This window comes from Artemia franciscana, chromosome 1 (genome assembly GCF_032884065.1).
Source record: "Artemia franciscana chromosome 1, ASM3288406v1, whole genome shotgun sequence".
Taxonomy (NCBI): Eukaryota; Metazoa; Arthropoda; class Branchiopoda; order Anostraca; family Artemiidae; genus Artemia; species Artemia franciscana.
Genome location: NC_088863.1, coordinates 38,299,468 through 38,323,658, shown reverse-complemented (window position 1 = coordinate 38,323,658; position 24,191 = coordinate 38,299,468). Strand labels below are relative to the sequence as shown.

Genomic DNA, 24,191 nt, shown 5'->3' with positions numbered 1-24,191 from the left:
ACAGGCGTTACATACGCCTGTTTAAAAATACATGGGAAACACCATCTATAAAACATTGGTTAAAAATTGCCGTTAAAGGAGTAGATAAAAGATCAGCACACTCAATAATCAATTTAATTGGTATCTCACTAGGATAACTAGATTTACGAGAATCAAGTGCCTTCAACGTTTTAGCAACTGAACAAATCTCTAGTATAGGGATATTTGAAACTGGATCATTCGGTGGTAATTTTCTTAGTTTTTGATGAATTTTACAAATTGATGCAAAAAAGTCATTAATTTCGCTAGGTAACAGGGGTTTACCATTGACATCTCTCACTTCTACTCTCACTTCAACATTAATGTGTTATTTATTAATCAAAGTTAATTGCAGATTTTTGAAATCTTATAAATTGGGACTGAGCAAAGTTGTGAAGCTGAAAATAATTTTGTTGCATTTCATTTAAGCAGAAGATCTATTTTGGAAGGTTTCACTTGCATAAACATACATCTTTAAAGGACGTGAAAGGTCAGTGCCCTAAAATACCAACACTAAAAAAAATATCATTGTGTTTACTGCCCAGTGACATGCTTCCCATTAAATATACACACATATATTAATCCTTATCGCGGGAAATTTGTGGTGACAATCCTAATTATTCTTTGAAGGTACAGTACTCTGTTCTTTATTAAGCTTCCGGCTTTCCCAGGGTATACTTTCAGTCTACAATTAATTTCTGAACGTTCAATCAAATCAGCTACTTCTCAAGGTAGGAGGGGGCCCATCAAATAACATTTTGCTCTGGCCTATAAGGAAAGCTTAAGCCTCTAATAGCCTGGTAAAATCTTTCTTCATTTCCATCAAATGAAAACATATAACCTTGATAAATTATTTCAGGAGGATCTATCCTTCCTTACCCTGAAAAGCCTTTTTATGTCTACCTTCTTTCACTTGCATGCAGACAAATTTAATTGATTGGAAAATTTAAAAAAATGTATTGAATCTTTTGTTAGTCATTTTACAGAACAGGTTAATTTGAAATTAGCCTAAAGGCTAATAAGCCAGATACCCTTAACTCTCAAGTCGAGGGTCAATGCATTTTTATTTGTCTTGCACATAATACTGTTCATGCTGAAACATATCTTCAAACCTTCACCTTTTACTTGAAAGCGATCATTTTCGTAGTGCAAAACTGCTCCCTCATATTGTTCAGTTTATACTCTAAATTCTGTCCAAGCTGATTCCAAAGTGAACTTCCAGCGTTCTTCTAATCAAAGTTTGACGTTCTCTTGCAATTCGCAGCGGAGCTGGCAGGTGTTCAGAGTTTTACTCGAGCAAGAACGAAAATAAGTAGTACGGTGAACTTGCCGGTCATAAAAAAACGGATTTCAAGCAAAACGGTGATTAAACGGCGATCAAAAAAAGGAAGCTATTTGATTATTGAAGCTAGTTCAATTTAGCCTCCAACATTCTGATCCTGGTTTGCAGACTTATCTTTCTATTTTTCCAAACTGTTTTCAACTGTCAAAAAACACCCTAAGTCTCTGCAATTCTACTTTTAACTTCTTTACCGCTCCCACCATCTTTACTAACACTACTACCAAGGCAAGTGAAGCTGTCCACACAATCACTGTCTTTCATCTTACACCAAAGTATCAATTCATAAAACTAAATATTAAGTTAGTTTACCTTTAATACAGTAAATTTATAACCGTTTTCTTCTTTAAATAGCAATTTCAAAAATTATCATAGCTTAGGTTTGTACAACACAGGTGCGGGCATACACAAAAGAAGTCTACTAGTCACAAAGACACATTCAATTTATGTCAGCAAATACAATGTGTTGGCAAGGGGCATTTCACAAAGAGAGGTCATATCAAGTTACAAAATGGGAGATTTAGCTTCTGTCAGCAAACGCATTTCATAAAAGGACGTATCAAGTTACAGGAGAGACCAACTTTGGGTGCTACAAACATTCCGAATATGTCATTCAGCTTCGGGTTCTGACAAATTCAATATGCTTGTATTACAAAAAAGTGGGCGTTAGCTTTTTTTGGCTTCTTAAGCCCTATAGAGTGCTTTTGTTAAGTGAAAAGCAATAGCCCTAGGATTTATCATAGAATTCAATATGTGCCCCATTGCTACAGCTTCTTGTGACTTTCTTATTTAACGAAACGAGTTTTTTTTAATGCCCTGATCGTAAAATTCCATCTTTAAGGTCAAAGAATGACAACAAGGTTCCTATCTGTCTCAAAATGTTGACTGCTATCATCAGAGAGATGAAACGTTTCAAATGAGCTTTCAATCGCCACAATTTGGAGCACAAACTCAATTAGCTCAGAGCAGAGGCGATTTTCAGGAGCCATATAGCATTTTTAGGGACTGAATCATATCTGCTAGACTAGCAGCTCATTTGAAAGCCCTTCTTTCTCTGATTTATAATATATACGTCATACCACGTTTAAAAGTCTTGAATTCAATCTACTTCCCAAATAATTTTTATTCTGGCAAATTAAAAATGCCTGTATTACAAAAAAACAGACGCTGGCCTTGCTTTGGCTTATTATGCCAGATACAGTGTTTTTATTAAGTAAAAAAGAATAGTCCTAGGATTTATCATAAAATTAAATATGTGTTCGATTGTTATAGCTCTTTGTGACTTTCTTATTTAACAAAACCAGTTTTTCTTATTGTCCTGGTCATGAAATTTCACCTTTAAGGTCAAAGAATGAGGAAAGGGTTCCTATTTATCCCAAAACGTGTAGTGCTATCATCAGGCAGATGAAATATTTCAAATGTACTATCACTTGCTTCAATTAGGAGCACGAACTTAATTAGTTCAGAGCAGAGGCGATTTTCAGGGGTCAGCTACTATTTTTAGGGACTAACCCACATCTGCTTGACTAGCAACTCATTTGAAAGCCATTTTTTCTGTGATTCACAATATATATGTCTTAACGCGTTTAAAAGCCTTGAATTGAATTTTTTTTTCCCCAGATACAGTTTTTCTGACAAATTCAAAATTCTTGTATTACAAAAAGTGGGCGTTGGCCCTGATTTTGTTTAATATACTTTATACAGTGTTTTTATTAATTGATAAACAATAGCCTAGAATTTATCATAAAGTTCAATATGTGCTCCATTTTTACTGCTCTTTGTGACTTTCTTATTTAACAAATCCAGTTTTTTGTTGCCCTGGTCAAAAAATTCCATCTTTATGGTCAAAGAATGAGAACAAGATTTTTATTCATTCCAAAAGTGGAGTGCTATCAACCAACAGATGAAAAATTTCAAATGAGCTGTCATTCACCACAATTTGGGGCACAAACTCAATTAACTTAGAGCAGAGGCGATTTTCAGGGGTCAGATTCTGTTTTTGGTGACTAAACCATAATTGCTTGACTAGTTGCTCATTTGAAGGCCCTTTTCTCTCTGATTCGTAATATATACGTCTTACCACGTTTAAAAGTCTTGCATTCAATTTACTTTCCAAATGAAGTTTTTCTGACATATTCAAAACGCTTGTATTACAAAAAAAGCGGGCGTTGGCCTTTCTTTGTCCTATTCTACCCCATACAGTGTTTCTATTAAGTGAAAACAATAGCCCTTGGAATTATCATAGAATTCAATATGTGCCCCACTTTACAGCTCTTTGTGACTTTCTTATTTAACAAAACCTGTTTTTTTATTGCCCTTGTCATAAAATTCCATCCTTAAGGTTAAAGAATGAGAACAATGTTCCTATTCATCTCAAAACGTGGAGTGCTATCATCAGACAGACGACACATTTTAATAAGGCTGTCACTCACCATTTGGAGTACAAACTCAATTCACCTAGAATAGTTCCAAAATTTTCTTTATAAACCAAATAGGTTACATCTTTTTAATTTTTGAAAAACCCATTTACAAACAGTTTTTATGCCGAGTTCAAAAATTGCCTTGTCTCAGTTTCATCGGTTTATAAGCTTTTAGTTATATCTGTTAAATGCTAAATTAGAACAAAGACTAAGACTCAATTTTAGTGGCTTGAAATTGACAACATTATGGATGCACAAAGGGAATGGAAATTGTCATTCCTTAACTTTTACATTTTAATGTGTAGATTCAGCGGAAAAATGGTTCTATTTCTATCATATGTTTTTCAGAAATCTAAATCTAGAATGAATTATAACAATTGTCATCCATATGGTGTTGTCACTTGTATTTATATGTTTTGTTGAAAAATGGGACAGACATTCCCACTAATCTGTTGATTTATTGGCAAGGCTTGATTGGAAATAAAAAATAAACTAAGTCTCCTTGAATAATAATAATAATAAAACATTGAATACATATTTTCTCTATCAAAGCCCAATTCAAGCTTCTTTTAAACTTTTTATAAGTATGCTGGGCTTTTATGCACATGCTTTTTGTAATTTTGATGACAAATGTAGATGTGTTATTTTATTATTACATTTAAACAATTGATAGCACCTAAATTTACATCCACTATGTCCTGAGTATGTAAAATAATATTTTTTTTTTTAATTAATTAAGTGAAAAAAATATTTTCCCTTCTTATTAACGTAAAGAGCAACGTCAGAAACCAAAACGAATAGAAGCTATCCTCAATTTGAAATAGGCTCATGGTCCTTCAAGACCTGTTTTTCCCACTGTAGTTTTTCCCACTGTAAACTGAAAACGTTTTAAAGTAAAACATATACAAATAGTGGGTAATTGTGAATGATTTACTTACCAATTGCCTTTCATACACTTTAACTAAAAACTTTATTGTTTTAAGCAAATACGAATAAATAGATCTTTAATTTTTTTTAAGGCAGTCTGAATGAATTAATGAACTTTTTATAAAATTTCTCTTCTATTAGAGTATTCATTCCTAAAGCAATGGTAGAAGAAAGTCAAATTTTAGCATTAAGAATGCAAGGATTAGGTAATGGAAGCCTCCATCAAGTTTTATTAATGAATTTATTCTATTCATTTATAGAAAACCAGCCTCACCAAAAGAGGATGGAGCTCTGAAAAGAAAAACAAAAGCAAACAAAACTAGAAAGGAAACGAAACAAAGCAAAAACAAACAAATAGCAGGCGACGCTACATATAGCAAATATAGATAAGAGTATAATTATACGGTATATCAATCCATGAGTTAAATACATTACTTTACTGATTTATTTACTTTAAATATAACTTTAGTTAATAATTATGGACATCGTTACTGACTGGAACAGGCAAGGAAACTGCATCTTGTCGTGCTGTTTTTAAGACCGATATCAACTTTCTTCAAATTAGGGGAGCCGTATTTTTATGTGGTGGAAGCTTCAGGTGGTTTAATAACCATGATATACCCGAGTATGTGAATTATATCTGTGTTCAGGCTATGCTTGCCAGTTTTAAGAAGCATTGTAGAGTGTATCTATTGTACTTCCAATACCTTGACCAGCAATTGCCATTGGTACTACTACTTTCCAACAAGATTCAAAACCGCTGTTGTCACCCCTATCCCAAAAATCAGCCGTAGAATCTGTAAATGATTTAGGGCCCATCTCAAAGACATCGATCTTCTCTAAAGTCCTGGAAGGAATTGTCTTCAAATGCCATTGCTACTACAACTTTCCAACAAGATTCAAAACAGCTGTTGTCACCTCTATCCTAAAAAAATCAGCCGTAGAATCTGTAAATGATTTAAGGCCCATCTCAAAGACATCAATTTTCTCTAAAGTCCTGGAAGGAATTGTCTTCAAATGGCTCTTAGAAGATATTGGCGATCAGCTTGATCCTTGACAATACGGCTTACGTTCAGGCCACAATATAATGCACTACCTGGTCCACCTCATTAGAGACATCCTGGAGCATCTGGAGAAAAACGGTGCTTACATTGACTGCATCATCGTGCACTTCGTGAAAGCGTTTGACTTGTTCAACCTCACAGTTGCTCTGAGTAGGGCAACATCTTTTAATGCAAGGCAAATCGTCTTGCAAATGATTGGCAGTTTTTTTAAGAACCAAAAACAGAATGTCCAACTACCAAATGGTGAAGTATTTGATCTCAGGGAGCTGACTTGCGGTTCATCACAGGGGTCGAAGCTAGGCCCTTTAGATTTCCTCAAAGTAATCAACAAGCTTCGAAGCGAAACCACTGAACGATACAAATTCGCACATGACCTCTTCACTCTCCTCCCCAGACTACTCTCATAGAACATAAAGCCAGATCCGGTCCTTATAGTAATACAAAAGATCGAAGAAGAAGCAAACCAAATAAACTACTACAACTACTACTAACTCACTGCAGCACCAAGCCTTCTGAGGCCAACACAGCTACGCACGCTCCTCCTCCAACCTAATATATTTAAAGCCTCCCTCTTTACACCCTCCCAGGAAGTTCCCATTTCCTTTATATCTTTATTTATGAAATCCTCCCAACCCAGACAAGGACGACCTGCTTTCCGTGTAGCCCAGACGGTTGGCCAAAAAAAACAACCTTCGGTAATCTGTCATCCTTCATCCGTAGAACGTGGCCTAGCCATCTCAACCTTTCTTTCATTATAGCCCCAGAAAGCGGGATTGAAGCACACTTTTCGTACAGCCTACTGTTTGAAATACGGTCAGTCAGCCGGGTACCCAGAACAATCCGTAGGCAATTTCTCTGGAAAACATCTAGTAAATTTTCATCTGCTTTTCGGAGTGCCCATTTTTCAGAGCCATATTTGACCACTGTCATCACTGTAGCTTCCAATATTCTAATCTGGGTTTGTAGACTTATCTTTCTATTCTTCCAAACTTTTTTTAACTGTGAAAAAACACCCTGAGCCTTAGCTATTCTACTTTTGACATCTTCACTGCTCCCACCATCTTTACTTATAATACTACCAAGGTAACTGAAGCTCCTAACATGATCAATCTTTTCGTTACCTAATGTCACCTATTCATCTTCACTTATTCCTAGCCTTAGTGACTTAGTCTTCTTAACATTGATTTTCAAGCCCATTTTAGCACCCTGAACTCGTAAAACCTCTAAAAATTCATTCATTTTGCTCACACTTTCATCTAATATGCTTAAATCATCAGCATAATCTAAGTCCAGGAGCGTTCTCCCTCCCCATTTGATTCCATGGTCTCCAATTACCTTTCCTGTGCTCCTTAAGACGAAGTCCATCAAAATGATCCATATAAAGGGGGATAGAACACAACCCTGCTTAATTTCTGATTTAATACAAAACCAGTTGCTAACCTCATTTCCTACCTTAACCGCAGCAGTATTATTCTCGTACATAGCGCAAATCACTTTAATGTATTTTTCTGGTATACCATATAACGATAAGACCTTTGTTAATGCTCTTCTGTCAACAGAATCGAAAGCTTGCTCATAATCGATAAAACTGAGGACCAAAGGTGATTGACAACGAAGGGACTTCTCAATTATTAACCTACGACTGAAAACATGGTCGACACATCCTCTACCTTTTCTAAAACCGCATTGTTCTTCCCTTAAAACTTTGTCTACAGCATGTCTCAGTCTAAAAAGTATCATATTACTCAGTAATTTGCTATCTATAGAGACCAGACTAATGGCTCGATAATTACAACACTCACTCTTGTCACCTTTCTTATACAATGGTTTAATTAAGGTTTTCCTAAAATCATTGGGTACTTCCCCTTTTTCAAAAATCATGTTCATAATTTTCAGTAGCTTATTCCTAACCTCAGAGCCACCATATTTAAGAAACTCATTAATCATACTATCAGCACCTGGGGCCTTATTATTTTTTATTCCTTTTAGTACTGTCGCAGCTCACACTCAACCAGGAGAAAATAATCTTGTTTAGGGTTATCTTCCTTAAACTGTCAGTTTACACCCGCCATGCAAAGGACCGAAATCTGTAAAATTGATGAAGATTCTAGGTGTCAAACTAGACCCTGACCTCAGATAAAATACCCACGTATTGTCAATTGTCTCTAAAACTGCCAACCTCTTAACCGTTTTGTCATGGCAACTCATGTCATGGTTGTATGCTACAAATATGCTTGCCCAGTGTGGCACAGGGCACTGACCATCAACCAAAGCTACAAAATAGAAGGATTGTAGAAAAGGGCCTGCAAAATAATACTGGTAAAAGGTTATGTTGACTACGAGACGAGCCTCAAAGTTCTAAAGTTGGAGTCTCTTAAAGAGAGAATTGGTTGTGGGTTTCGGTTGAAAAATCCTTGACTCGGAAACACACCGTGATCTTCTTTCAGGTCTTGAGACACGACAAATTCAATATTAGATCAAATTCATCAGAGAGAAAAAAAAATATTCAAAGCTGGATCAACCGCCGATCCACTCATCTGAGCGGTACCCGAAGTCATTTGGTCCGTACTTCGTAAATCATTATCATGGTAACTTGGAAAATAATTGTTAATAAACCATGTGTTAATAATTTAACTTTGTAGGTGTTTTAAATTGTTTTTGACCTCCGCTGCTATTTTTGTAATTGACATGAATATTAAGGCAAAATAAAGTAAATTTGAATTTAAATTCAGAGGCACGGGGAAACGCTCAAAACCGACTGGTAAACCCTTTGGCGATTTTCGTATTACAGATTGGTCTTGGGGCTAAGAAATTTTTCTAGTTTCGTTTTGTTACGGATCGGTTTTTTCATTTGTCATTGAGCGAAAATGAGCAAGTATTTTCGAAAGTGGATAACCTATCAACTGTTAAGCATTCGAAAATTCGAGATTTCGTGGTTCTTATCCAAATCCATCAGGATAGAACTTCGAACAAACCATGCTTTGCATAGAACTAACAAGAAATAGGAAAATAATACTGCTACTACTACTACTACTACTGACAACTCACCAGAGCACCAAGTCACCTGAGCCCAACACAGCTAGGTACGCTCTTTCTCAATCCCTATCTATTCAAAGCCTCCATCTTTACACCCTCAAAGAAAGTTCCCACTTTCTTTAGATCTTTCTTTATGACATCCTCCCACCCCAGACGAGAACAGCCTGCTTTCCGTTTAGCCCTAGACGGTTGGCCAATCCACAGAACGTGCCCTAGCTATCTCGACCTTTCTCTCATTTTAGCCCTAGAAAGCAGGATTAAACCACATTTTACATACAACCTACTGTTTGGAATACGGTCATTCAACCAGTTACTCAGAACAATTCGCTGGCAATTTCTCTAGAAAAAAACTAGTAAATCTTCATCTGGTAAATTTAGTAATTTTTCATCTAATAAATGTAGCAAATTTTCGGAACGCCCATACTTCAGAGCCATATTTGACTACTGTCATCAATGTGCCTTCCAATATTCTAATCTTCTTTGCAGACTTATCTTCCTATTCTTCCAAACTTAACTCAACTATGAAAAAAAACCTAAGCCTTGGCTATTCTTCTTTTAATATATTCACTGTTCCCACTGTCTTTACTAATAATAATACTAGGGTAAATGAAGCTGCCCACCTGATCAATCTTTTTGTTACTCAACGTCACCTTTTCATCTTCACTTATTCCAGCCTTAGCGACTTAGTCTTCTTAACATTAATTTCGAACCTCTCCTAGCATCCTGGACTCGCAAAACCTCTAAAAGTTAATTCATTTTGCTCACTCTTTCATCTAGGATGCTTAAATCATGTGCATAATCAAAGTCTAGGAGAGCATTTCCTTCTCACTTGGTTCTGTGGTCTCCCATTGTCTTTCGTGAAAAGAGAAAGACACTTGGAAAGAAATATACTAAACTTAGAGACTTGGTAGGTACAAGTGTATATTATTTGTGATTCCCAGGAATAAATTTGCACCTGTCGTTTAAACACTTTTTCCTTTTTACCGATCGATTTTTCTCATAAATATTCCCATGCGTCTGACTGCACTATTAGTCAGTTCTTTGTTTTATTCAAAATTGTTGTGGGGGCTTATAACAAATTGCTCGCAGCTCATGTCGAAAAGTTTATAGAGCGAGGTTGCAATAGTGATTGGTCAAAGAGAGGTGCACTGAGAATCAGCAATTTCCTTCCTAGGAATGGGAATAAAGTCTCTAGCACAGTAAAGTGAAGGTGCAGTGACTGCGACAATATCATCCACATCAAAACTATAGGTGTTGAGTTCTGGATGACGTCCATTTTAACATTTAGGTCAATTTTTGGATTGCTTGGCCTGATATGGCATTGTGAATTTTCGGTGCAGAAGACATGAAGATATCCAATTCCCCGTCATTCAGATTTTGAAGATGAAGGTCTTGCTATTTATTTTTATTTTAAAAAATTAGCTTTTTAAATTTGATTTCTATTCTTTTTTCATGTCATATTAAGAAACTTTCAATGGGTTTGCCTCACGATATATAGTCTGAATATCTCATCCATTCTCCTTAGAATTGCTACTTTGACTTTCAATCTCACACCATTGCTTTCCAAACGGAATCTCCTGTCAAAGAGGCAAAAAATGGACTTTTTTACCCCAAAATAATTTCCAAATCATACAAAAGACACTAAAGCTCTGGAAACAAACCCTTCTAGTCTTCTGAGACCATCGTTTGGATTCGTACCGCCACTGAGATAATAATTTTAAGGCAACATAAGAAAGACATGAGAGTGACAGCATCAATCACCTAGGACTACATTTTCTCTCAAGATCTGATTCAAAATTTTTTAATATAGTCATGTTTATTCTAAAGTTAACCAATTATTTTCTAGATTTGCAATGTGGCACAAGCAGAATTTACCGGAATATATTTTAAAAGGCAGGTTCTGGGAATCCCAAAATTTTATGGATACAGTTTATGTGCAATCAAAACTGTTACTAGGCATAATATTCCGTTTCATCTTATGCTGTTCATTGGTAAACTTTAATATCTGTAGTTAATTTTCATAAGTTGAGGTTGTTTCCCTGAAATATCTTTTGAAGACCTAGGTTCCTAAACATAAACGACTATCCTTGCAATCCTAAGTTCAAGAGAAATGATGAGCATATCTTTTTAAAATATTTTATTGATGAAATTTTCATATGAGTGGTTTGTTTGGCCAAGCTGGACTTGGCTGGCAAAGTTTGTTGGCCAGGCTGGGCATATTGGGGGTCTAGTTGCCCTCCGGACGTTTTAATCTTAAAAGGCGCCTTGAAAGTGACAGATACATTCAATTGATAGCATTTCGGGGGTTTTATTACCCCTGGTTCATTACAATCCACCAGGGCTTTCTCATGGGTCAAAGCGACCCATGATACAAAATATGAAATTTTCGTATTTAAAGGCGGGAATAATCTTTGAATTGGCTCTTGAGCATCATAATTGGAAGGTGCTGTTTCAACAGGGTGGACGCTTTTAAAGAGGTCCTTCCCCTTTTGTGAAAATTATGAAAAACTAATGATTAATAAACTAATGATAAAGATTAATAAATGGGAATAATCTTTGAATTGGCTCTTGAGCATCATAATTGGAAGGTGCTGTTTCAACAGGGTGGGACGCTTTTAAAGAGGTCCTTCCCCTTTTGTGAAAATTATGAAAAACTACTTGTACCCTTCATTTCTGATTTGAAACCAAATGCTGATACATATTTGAGATGAACTGGAAATTCCTTACTGTATATTCAGTTTTTAAAATCTCTGATACTATTGACATCAGTTCAAAAACTTAGAACTTATTATCCCTATCTGTTTAATATTATCACTCAAAGACCCATTTCTCGGGTTTGCTTGTGCTTCTGATAGTCTGTTCAGACGCAAAGGAAAACTGATGGACACGAAAAAAGAGTTCTCAAACAATAGGTGCAAGATTTTCCCCAAACATGTACTTGGCCACGTTTTCTTTGGCAATTTTTTTTTTTTTTTTGTGTTGTTGCAGTAGCTAGTGGTTCTGAATAAGAACCACAAAATCTAGAACTTTTGCGTGCTAAACAATTTCATGCTTTCCATTTTTATAAATGCTTGCTAATTTTTGCTTGACCACACACGAAAAAAACGATCGATACCATAAGGAAACTAAAAAAATTTCTAGCCCCAAAACCAATCAGAAGCACGGGAAACACTAATTGGCTTTCCAATGGTGCTGATTGGTTTTTGAGCTTTTCTTTCATGCGTCTGAACGGACTGCAAAGGCTGTTGAAGATATAAAGGAAAAGTTGCCCCTAAAATAAAACAAAAAAAACAAGGAGACTAAAGCCAAAAGACAGTAGAAGCGCATAGATAGAAAACGAAAAGAAGTGTGGCTCTATAGTTTTTGCTCTTTGTTATATATTGAAAGCATAGCATGACTTCAACTAACGAAAAAACCTAACCGCAATTTGAAGAATCTGGGCTTCTTTTTTCTTCTTTTTTTAATACAGGATTAGACAGTATTTACTTCAAAGAGTCCATCATTGGATTTAATACAGAGGGACTCACTTTGTATTTCAAGCAAAGGAAGAAAAAAGAAAAAACATAAACAATAAACAACAATAAACACACTTCAAAAACTAAACACCAATTATAAACTAGCACTATAATATAGGATGGGGGGTTTGCTGTGTCGCACTAAACCTGCAAAATTAGCCTTTAAGAGACCAGATTAGATATTACCATAAATTCTAAAGCGGCTTGGAAATTTACATTAGTTTCAGAAAAATCATAATTCATTGCGTTTTGAAATTTTAATATGATGTAAAATTATCTGCTTCTCAGTAATGTGCTGCTATTATTCAAAAATGGCTATATTTCATTCAGTAAGATTCAGTTTAATTAAATTCCAACAATAGTCATTATTTTCAGCTATATCGTAGCTCAATGTGCCAAGAACTCATTTTTCTATTTACTGATGTGGTTTGTCTATGGAGATTTTTCTATGGGCTATTTACTGATGTGGTAATGGCTATGTTTTTAAATCTGAATCAGTCACATCTGTCGACAGAAAAGCCAAGTTTTAAGAATGATATGAAGTATTGCTTGAATTTAATGTCGCACTTGTATTTCTAATGATGAGAATTAAAATGGCCAGATATTGGTTTGAAAAGTTTGCACCAATACAAATTTGTTCAAAACTATTCTCTACTAATAGAACGACTTCTTATCTTTCAGATTCCTATGGCAGCTAGAAAAACAGCTAATTTAAGCCTCCGTCTTTTCTAATTGCAAATAATTATGCCTCGACAAGTAAAAAATTCTATGCTTTTATCAATGAGTGAGACTATAATGTAGTACAAGCCCCAACATGTAAAACGCCACCTATAACTGAAAATAATAATAAATCTCTTTGCTAATTCCAGAAGAAATAACTAAAATCCTTCCAATTTTTTCTAGAATCACTAACAAAAAAGTAAGTGAACCGCAGCTAACTTTCAAATTTAGCCTTGAGGTTGTAGAATTGAGGTAGAATTTGAAGTAATTTCTAGAATTTTTTCTTATGAATAGTTAAATTGCTTCAGAAGATGCAAATCATTAAATATTTAACCCAGAAAAGTTCTATTTCTTTAGCTCGGATCAGAGTAAGGAGTTGCTTCCTTCTTGATGTACTACCTCTTCCTTAGAGGGATATTTGGTAGCCAATGGATTATGGGCAGTCCATCCAAAAGACGACATGTTAAGAAAACAATTCTTATGAGAAATTTATGAATTTAATAAATTTTTGAATTTCTTAGAACCTATAGGATATATTAACAGACTAGATACACCCCCCCCCTAATGTGCAAATATATACCAAGAATTGCATTGTGAATATATATATATATATATATATATATATATATATATATATATATATATATATATATATATATATATATATATATATCACATTCATTTTCATCACAAATGAACTTTACCCCATGATGTGCAAATATAAACCCTTATTTGGATATTTTTAGGGGTGGGGATAAAGTTCATTTGTGATGCAAATGAAGCTTATTGCCTATTTAGATTCAGAATGCAATTCTGTGTGTATGCAGGTAAATGTATACTTTTGTTCCAAGTACTCTAAAGTGTGTATTAGCCTACTATGTATAGCAAGATTCTGACAATCATGTATTGTTTCCTTGTCATTATTAGAGAGGTGTATCCATTTCTGGTTGACCCTCCTCCATGGGGCAAACTAAAAAGGCATAAAGTGGGCTTGCTTACAGATAACATTAACTATAGAATGGAGCATATTAGTCCATGAGCCCTGCAGGCAGTGGGGCAAGGTCTGTATACTAGGCCTATATTTATTTAAGAAAGAGTGATAAAACTAAAAACAAACCTCAAACAAGGCTTATTAAATAAATATAGAATACAGACCTCACCCTGCTGCCTACAGGGCTCATGAACTAATATGCTTTGCTCTATAGGTAATGTTACCTGTAAACAAGCCCACTTTAGGCATTTCTAGTTTACCCCATGGAGGAGGAGGGTCAACTAAAAATGGATGTGCTTCTAGAATTAGCATTTCTAAGTGCTGTAAACTAGAAAATATGCTTCTATGCAGCATAATTTCAAGTTTAGAGCACTTGAAATGAAAGTTAACATTTACCTATTTGCATATTATGGGTAGGGGTGGGGTTTTTGCTCTGTTTGTATATAGGTTCTAAGAAATGTATGAATTTCTTAGAAAAAACAAGGAAAGCAGTAAAGATAAGGGTTATCCTGCTGCAAAATATATGAACTAGGATTATTCTGCATTCTATGAAGTAAGAATTGTTTTCTTAAAGTGTCTCCTTATGTGGTGGACTGCAATAGCCTACATCTATACTAGATATTTTTTCAAGCTCCTTTCCGTGTTTTGCTTGGCTGCTTTGTAAAATTAGAAAAGTTCATGGAAGACCTAGTCCACCTAGGTCAACCCTAGAAAAATATGTTTTTCATTAAGTTAATTTTGGTTTTATTCTGCTATTCCTTGACTCTAGGTTTTGTAGGCATACTTCCATTAACTGAAATAGGACTCTAAGCCACATTAGGATTTTTGGTAAATTTGCTGTTTACAGCATAATTTAGCTAGGATATAAGTGAATACATAACATGATGCCTATGTTTATCCTCTTTCATAATTCAATTGCTTCTGGAGTAAATTACATTGAGAGCCCTTAAAGGGCACAAAACAGCCCATAGTATCCAAAAGTTTAGAAACATATTTCTGAAAAAAACTAGCTGGTGATAAAAATATTGTCTTTTGTAGCTGATTCAGAAATAGTACTTAGGCCTATTATTTTTTTAATCTTCATCATAAGATTTTATTGTGAAAACAAATTGGAGGAATTTCTAAAAAGACCTAGAAGGTAATGTTTTTATTACTGGACTGTTCAGGTAGCTTAAAAATAAACTTACCTCCATAGTTAGAATTGCATCCTGAATCTAAATTTAACATGCATTTGCATCAGAAATGAGCTCTACCAACACCCCTATATATACCAATTCAGGGTAAATTCCAATTCAGCATATATATTTGCACATTATGGGAGGGAATAAAAAGCTCATTTCTGATGCAAACAAATGTTAAATTTGGACTCAGGATGCAATTTTGACTATAGAGGTAAGTTTAAACTTTACCCCACCCCACCCCTCTAATGTGCAAATATATACCCTGAATTGGTATAGGGTAAAGGTACCAATGATTTGAGAGTTTTTGTTCTCCAGAAGTCTAATTCAACAACTTTTAGTTTAAAAAAGGTTTCAGTATATAGGAAAAACATCTAGGAATCTAACTGTTTAATGGGAAGTTTGAAGTTTTCTCTGAAAATGGTTCAAAACTCCAATTTTCCAAAATTAGAGCATTTTCACCTACAAATTCAACACAAAAAAAAACATATTCACCTATAAATTCAACACTACAAAAAGGTACCTGTTTTTAACACAAGTCAGAACCCAATTCAGCACATGTCAAAATACTTGGGGAATACCTATGGGTGGAACCTGGATGTATATTCTTGTTTCTTTGTTTTTCTTCAGCTTCATCTAATGTCTAAAAGAATAAAAAATATGAGTAATAAAACTAACAAAATTTTTCCAAGTATGTAGTATTTAGTTTGACAAAATTGGTTAATCATAAGCAGTGTGATATTGTGACCTAGATCCAGGGGGTAGGCACAGGCCCCCCTCCCTCTAATGTAGTGGTGGATTTGTTGTTGGGTCTGCTTGCTCTGGTTGGGAAGCAAGTTATTTTTTTGTAATTGGTTTTTAGTAGTTTAGTTTTTAATTATTAAGACAGTTACTTTTTGGAAACAAGTTTGAAGCAAGGTTTTAGTTACTTTGTGTCATTGTTAGATTTTATTAATGATGCATACTGCCAAAATTATTTAATAAAATATAATTTTATCAAGGGAATCTGTCTGTTTTACCACAAAAGCCAACTGGGAGGCAAAAATCTTAATTTCATAATAACAAGCAGGGGAAACTTAAAATCCTAACCTTCCTTAGGCTGTTTAAAGGGTATTTCATGATTGTGCTGTCACAACAGGGCTGAAAAACAAAATATTTAATTCTGGTTTATGGTCAAAAATTTGTTTTTGAGTCTTGCTATGGTATTGAGGCAAAGAAATTGATATCATTACTTTTTTGGTTGTCTGTTTTTTTTTCTTTTTTTTTTTTTTTTTTTTTTTTTTTTTTTTTTTTTGCAAAGCAGGGTGGTTTTTACAACATTAATGTTTTTAGTGGATTTTTATAATAGAAAGTAAATGTATGAGAAGTGCAAAGACTATTAGTTAAATTTTTGGATTTTGGTGAGCAAATGGTGGCCACTTTACTGCCTATTTTCATCTAATTTAAGATCTACATTATATGACAAATCACCTCTGTTCATCCTAAAACATTAGAATAAAGGCCATACTCTTTCGACTTTAATAAAGGTTTGTAAAGTATATACTTGAAACTAAGTATATAAGGCAAAATACTCCTTCAAAGGTTGGGGTTATCATTTAAGAAGAATAGATTTTCAAAAAATTGTTTCTAAAAGAAGGCAATTAATTATGTGTTTTTTTGTTTTTTTTTTTATCTAGCTGGTATATATTGGTCTCTAAATCCTCAGTTTGAATCAGTGGAATTGCATTGATTTTTTTCAAACATTTAAAATAAAAATAAAAATGATAAAAAGGGGAAATTCACACAACTTGAGTTAACCATGGAAACAGAATGCAACTGCAATATTACTTCAGAATTTCTCAAGTTCTCAATACCAAACAGTCACAAAATATAGTTATGTTTTTGTATAGGGATTGCATATATTTGTCCATAAAATTGTCTAAACTGCTATATATAGCACTGAGAATTTTTATGCTTCATGCCATCCAATCATATTTCCACAATTAGTTGTTTATAAATCAAATTTTTTACAGGAAAATTCTCTTACTTAATGCTAGACCTGAGTCAAATTTTTATTTTTGTACTCAACAGACATATCAAAATTTTAAACGTTTGAATTGAATATCTGAAAACATCAAGATTAAAAAAAAAAAATAATTAGAAATCTCCACAGCTTGACTTCTTCTTATAAAGTTGTGAATTCTGTAATTTAAGTGAAATATATTGAACTTTAAAAAGTGGAAAGATATGCTAAGTTGTTATGAAAAGTAAAATTTTGATTAGTAAATTTTTGAGATTTCGTCAAAGTTGACACTGTCTATTGAAACACTATTTTAGAAAGAAACAGTGATTAGTTAATGCTTTATTGCCTATACTTAAAACCCTCGTTTTAAATGTCTTCTATGCATTTCTGTTCCTTTGTTCCGTTTTTCTGGTTACACTGCTAAAAGAACTAGTATTTAATGTTTAATATATCTTTTACAAATAGCCTACACAAGTTGTCTTTATCTGCATTTCCCACTCTTCATTACTATCATAGTTACCAAGCAATGCCACAAAGTTAGGCAACATACTAAATGGTTCAACCTGTACAAATTGTCACAAAGAGTGCAGGACACCAAAATATAGTTCAAGACCATTTTTTTTTTATTACAATAAAAAGCTTAACTCACTTGCTATAGTGGTCAGAAGTGCAAAGGCAAAAAATTATGCAGAACATTTTAAATATATTTTTTTATAGATGGTGAAGAGCATTTTTTTTGTATAGCAGGGTGGTTTTTATAGCTTACTATTTTTTATATCAATATTTTTATGTCATTTTAATTTCAACAGACTTTAGAACTTAAAAACCCTCACCAGATTCTAGATTAAATTTACAACCATTTCCACTACCTACCTACAACACATAATTGTCAAAGGTTTCCTTTTAATTGTGGGTATTGCTTTGTTCACAAAGTGTATCAAAGCAACCTATTATGCGCCTCCCCCTAACGAAAACTCTGGATTCGCCCCTGCCTAGATCACATTAATCTTCTTCTTTCCAAGTATCGCATATATACCACAGGAATAGCATCTCCAAATGATAACTGGAATGGCCCACTTCCTGTCAGTTAATAGTCCAGCAAACATTTGTTCATTGCTGACAATATAAATGTCATCAACATTTGGCCATTTTCGAAGTGTGATCTGCAATTAGAATTCACTTGAAAATTTTTAGTTTGCACTGTCCTTTGTCAGGAAAGTCGAGCATCCTACCAACAAAATATGGCACATTGCATTTTTTGTTGCTAAAGAAAATGGCATAGTATTTGCCAAGCTGCAGTTCAACTTCCAGCCCAGCGGGTGGTGGAATTTTAGAATTGGATCCAGAAAAATGATTGTGACTTGCCATCTTTGACTATTGCCTCATTACAAACTTTTTTTCCTCTTTTGGCTTTTGCATGGCAATAGTCAAGATTGGAAATATGTTGATAGAACTTCCTCCTTACCATTCCTGAAGTAGCTGCTTTCAGTGCCACAGTGTCACATGTGTTTGTTCTTGAGTTTTGCATATCATAAACTTAAGTGATTGGCATATAATGCACAAGCACCAAAATTCCTTCACTCTATGAAAAAAACTCAAATAAAATAGTCAAATTTGGAAAGCCTGTTTTCCATGGGGGAGGGGGTATTTTCCATGAGGGTATTATCTGCAGAGGGTAAAGACCTAGAACCGTAGGCCTACTTCTTATTCAAGATTATTAGAAGTTGTGAAACAAAGGAGTTTAACATGTTTCACTAGCATTTTGGAAGGGATAGGGTCTAGGAAAATTAGAGTAGATTTCTAGAAATTTAAGAAGTTTATTGTCATTATATTTGATTTAGTAGATTTTATTTTCATATGTAGATTCTTAGCTTCATCCATAATATAGGTTAGGATTTTGAGGGGGTTACTTATGATATTTCTATGACATGGTTTTTGTTGTTTACCCCTCCCCCCTCAGAAAACAAGGTTTTCAAAATTTGAGATTTTTTTTTTAGTTTCATTGATAAGTGCTAAGGAAAAGGAAATATGACTTCCATTTGAACCTCTGCAATTTTTTTTGGCTGTACTGGGCACCTTGACAGCTATAGTTTTGTCAGTGGGCCATGGAATTTGACAGCAGTTATTTCTCATCTGTTTTACATGTTCATTGAAGTTTCAACAGAGTCACATATATTTCGAGAGGGCCTATTTCTGTCTGTTGAGAATTTTTACAAGGTTACTACAAGATATTTGCAAAAGAAGTAAATCCATTTTTAGAAGTCATTATCTACATTTGAATTCAGCTGAGGGGACATTTTAGCGCACCTGGTATTCCACCACATTAAACAAGAATTTTCGACACTTGGAACCTAGTTTTGACAATGTAATATTTGTTGCCATTTTCAGTTAATTTTATCAAGACAAACCTAATGTGGCTAGAATTCAGATCAGATTTTTTGATGCATTTGTGCTAATCCCAACTTTTTTTTGCAATAAATAACCAAGTAACAACAGTTTGAACATTACATATCTGAAAAATTGTCAATAGCTCCTTACTTGTCGAAAACAGGAAACTGACTGAATTGAATGTTCTTTTCTTGTTTGGATCAGATTTTATATCAACATTTTCTATTGTTGAAATACAAAAACGGCTTCAAGACATGACACTCCAAGTCATGGCTAAGCAGAGTTGTTCTGTTTTGAAGGAAAATTTCGACAGTGGTTCCAAAATTGCACTGTCAAATCATCAGTACATTTACCCTAAATAGGGGCGAGGGTAAAGTTCATTTTTAATGCCAATGTATGTTAAATTTGGATTCAGGATGCAATGCTGACTTTAGAGACAAGTTTATTTCTTAGCTACCTAAATAGTCCTTTAATATAAACCATATCCATAAGAATTGCATCCTGAATCCAAATTTAACATTCATTTGGCATCAGAAATGAACTCTACTTCTACCACTGTATATACCGAGTCCGGGTATATATTTGCACATTAGGGGTAGGGGTAATGTTAAAGCTCATTTCTGATGCAAATAAATATGCAATTCAGATTCAGGATGCAATTCTGAGAATAGAGATAAGTTTGAACTTTACTCCCACCCCCTAATCTGTAAATATTTCTGATGGGTTTCAGGCTGTTTTAAAAAATTCCTCAGATTTGTTTCCAAAATACAATTTTATTTAATTTTTTTTTTCTTTGAAATAAAAATAGAGTAACCCACAGGCTTGTCTTGTCTTGTATTAATGAGTAAATTTCTTAGGCTGAACACATTATGGAGTTAAGGAAATACATCAGAATTTGCAAAGAGACAAAATCATGATACTCCTCTTAGGGGCAGTGAATAAAACAGCTTGTACAAATGCCATAAATATTATGGTTCTATATATTGCCTTTCATAAAAAGAGGTTTCAACCTCTTTTCCCCAAAGAGGTTAGCAGTTCTTTTAACAATTTGAATTTGAAATGTTTAACTATGTCTAATCTATCTCTAGTGAATTCCAGAGATGATAGGCCCAAACTTGATACAAAGTAAAGTGTAGTATACTTTATGCAATACATATAATGTCTTTTTTAAAATCTCAATTGGTTATCAAAAATAATACCAAGGTCACTAAAAGAATTAATAGAACATATCACTACATCACCAATGAAATACTGGTATGCTGCTGCATTCACTAAATAATTCACCACATGGCATTTTCCCTGATTAATAGACATTGAATTTAATTTACCCCAATTAACTCATAAATTTAAATAATTCTCTAGAAGAGCCACATTGCTATTAAGACCAAGGAAAATAATAATTACCATTCCTGAATCTGCTACAAATGGTATTTCTGACTAAATGTTTTTTTTTAAATATGTTTTTAAAATTCTGGTTACTATGCACTCTTTTACCTTTTGGGGTCTCACTAAGGGCTCAAAATGGAATTTCCCTCAGAAATGATTACAGAAGTATGAAATAGCATAAGAAAAGGTATCAAGTGATGTATTTGCTTTCATCCTAGCTAAATTGTGTTGATTACTGCAGATTTACCAGATTTTCTTTTGAAATATGAACCATTTTTTTCTATACTCTTTAATACCTTATTAATCAGGATTTAAACAAGCTGTAAGGTGTAAATACTTCCTTAGGATCTTTATTTGCTGTAGATCTATTTGTGAAAGTTTCACTTTTATGGCATAAAGTTTGTCAAAAGTCATGAAAGGTCAGTGCCCTTGGAAGAGCATTCCCTATCAGCACAGCAAAACATAAACAGTGCAATCATTCTCTATCTCAACTATTAGACAAAGCCAGACTGATTTGTTGCTGCTCCAGAGAATATATAAACCAGAAGAAACATAAGTGGCATTAGATTTTTTTTTTTCATTGGGCATGCACACACATGGCATTGATATTCACAGCCTGGAGATTCAAATCAAATATTAGTCGTTTCCTTTTTCTTAGAAAGCAAAGTTAATTATGCCCAGAAAGCTAAAACAAGAACTTAATGTGAAGAATCAAAAGAAAAAACAAAAAACTCAACCCCCTCCCTTTCTCCACAAAAGAAAATCTTAAGAAATGCACATGACATAGAGAAGATCAGATGTATCTGATGCATCAATGTCGATCCCAACTTTTTTGCCAAAAAATAAGCAAGTAATGACAGTTTGAACATTACATAGCTTAAAAACTGTAGGGAGCTCATTTTGTGTCGAAAGCAGGAAACTGATTGAATTGAATATATTTTTTTTTCTGGGTGTATCGTATATAGTGTCCACGTTTCGCATTGTCAAAATATAATGACGGATTCTAGACATGGTGTTCCAAGTCACGAATAAGCAGAGTTACCCCGTTTTGAAGGAAAATTTCGACAGTGGGTCCAAAATTGCACTGTTGAATCTTTGGTGCCTTAACCCTGTAGGTCTCTTTTTGAGTTTGAGGAGCCTCGGACAAAGCAAAGGGACTTGGGTTCTCAGGATTTTCTCTTGTAATTAAATAAAAAAAAAGTTGTTTTTACTGAAAGTAAGGGACAACGTTAAAACTTAAAAAGTTTGAATTTTGTTTTAATTCTTTAAGAATGACCCCTGAAACACAAAGGCCGTTTAATTGGAATAAATAGCTCTTTTGAAAGTACTAAAAAAGCTTTAGCGTAAAGAGCGATGTATTGACGAGGGGTCGAACCCTAATTTTCTGTTTGTTTAAGTTTTAATATTGCTCCTTACTTTCAATCGAAAAAACATTATTTTTATTTAATTTCTGATCGTTTTTTAAAATTTGCTGGGTAGTCCTCTAAAATAATATATTCTGGCATCTGCAAAAGTCTTTCGCTATGTCATATTAATGTTTATAATTAAATTACAGCAAATTATGCAAGCAGGGTCATTGGTAGATCTAACAAGGGCCATACCCCCTCCTTCTCGCTCCAAACATGCAGTGGACAGAAAAAGTTTGATTAGCAACTGACAATAAACTTGGTAACTAGAATGATTAAATAATTTTAAATAATCTTAACACAACTCTGAAACGTTCCAAGCTATATACCAAACTTGGACATGATCTGAAACTCGAAAGATAATGAAAAGACTTGTGAGGGTTAACTTAATGAGTCATTAAAAAATGCTTTCTGATGAGAAGTTTAACGTGATTTGCAAGCTTGTGGCGTAATATTTACAAGAATAATAACAACAAGCATTACTTTATTTTCTTCTTATAATACAAATGCATTTCTTTTGATATCCTTCTATTTTCTGAAAATTTATTAAGAATTTCACACACATTTGGTAGTTTCTTGGATAGGGCTATTCCACCAGTTATTAGAAAAAAAAACTAAGGTCCTACATTATATTTCAATGGACATTTTATCATGGAATATCACCATGAACAAAAAAGGTTTGACACTCCATGGTGCAATATTACTATCTAAAACCCCAGACTATTGTGAAACCTAATAGATAATCTGTGCTAAAACTATTAGGTTGTCCCTTTGTGGTAAAACATTTTGTGGCAAATTTCAAATAGTTCCACCACTTTGTGGATCCCTCTCCCACTATTTATAAAATTCTGGCTATTCCCTCCTTGCAGTGTTGATTATAAGTTGGCACTACACATTTCCGTATTTGCTAAAATTCTGGTGAATTATTTGCTGAATCCTGGATAGGCCACTCAGTTAAGTCATAACTGTGAAATGGACAGTAGCAAACCACTTCGCCAGCTCGCCCCATTTCTTTCTGCTTTTGCAATCATGAATAATACAAATTTGTACCATTATTTAAACTTGCTCAGGCTAATGAGAAATATACACTGGATTGTTGAAACCACGTTTGCACAAAGAAAGTGGGAGGAGCTTTTATATGCACCAAGACTGTAGCAGACGAATATTTTTGATTATGATTGTACTGGTAACATTTCTCTACATTGGTCTTTAAGAAGTCAACCCACTTAATCAGTTTTTACCCTCTGATATTTCTAGAACCCTATGAAACTTTCTATAGCTATTCTTGGCTACCAAATTGGTTTGTTTGCAAAGTTTCAGATTTTTTCTGTCATCTAATATTTGAATGCTTAACTTTAAAAAATAACATTGATAGGTGTGAGCTTAAAACATGTGCAAGTTTTCAATTGATCCAACAGAGAAGTTTCTAAATTTTACCAAATAAGTGCCAAAGATTTCTTGACTTTCAGAAATGATTTACATTACGTGTCAAGTACCAAGCATGGCTGAAATATCTTGAATGTGGTAAAACTGTGCCAAACATTGCAGGGACTGTACTATGCATGGTAGAACTGTGCACCCCATTTGGCGGTCCAAGATGTAGGCTACAGTAGGTGACGGAAAGTTAGGAATCCCTTGATAAGTACAAGTAGATTGACAAACCAGTGATAGACCTGCCCAAATTGTAGAAAAATATCAGGCTAATAACTTGTTTTCCAATAGAATTTGAAATGAAATATATATACACTTGAATAGATAAGAACCTAAGAACTTGTTCTTCTTAAGATGTTGCTCACTTTAT

The 24,191-nt window shown here is 34.1% G+C and overlaps 1 protein-coding gene across 6 annotated transcripts in view; it reads left to right on the top strand.

Moving 5' to 3' along the window:
- The first annotated feature begins 13,129 nt into the window (after positions 1 to 13,129).
- LOC136029177 (zinc finger protein 436-like) overlaps positions 13,130 to 24,191 on the top strand; it is a 74,430-nt gene continuing 63,368 nt past the window's right edge. For 2 of the 6 annotated variants that reach the window (XM_065707344.1, XM_065707297.1), the window contains exon 1: positions 13,438 to 13,501. In XM_065707344.1, the coding sequence (XP_065563416.1) occupies positions 13,468 to 13,501 (34 nt within the window). In that variant the 5' untranslated portion in view covers positions 13,438 to 13,467. The other 4 variants (XM_065707326.1, XM_065707335.1, XM_065707351.1 and 1 more) reach the window with 4 other exon arrangements.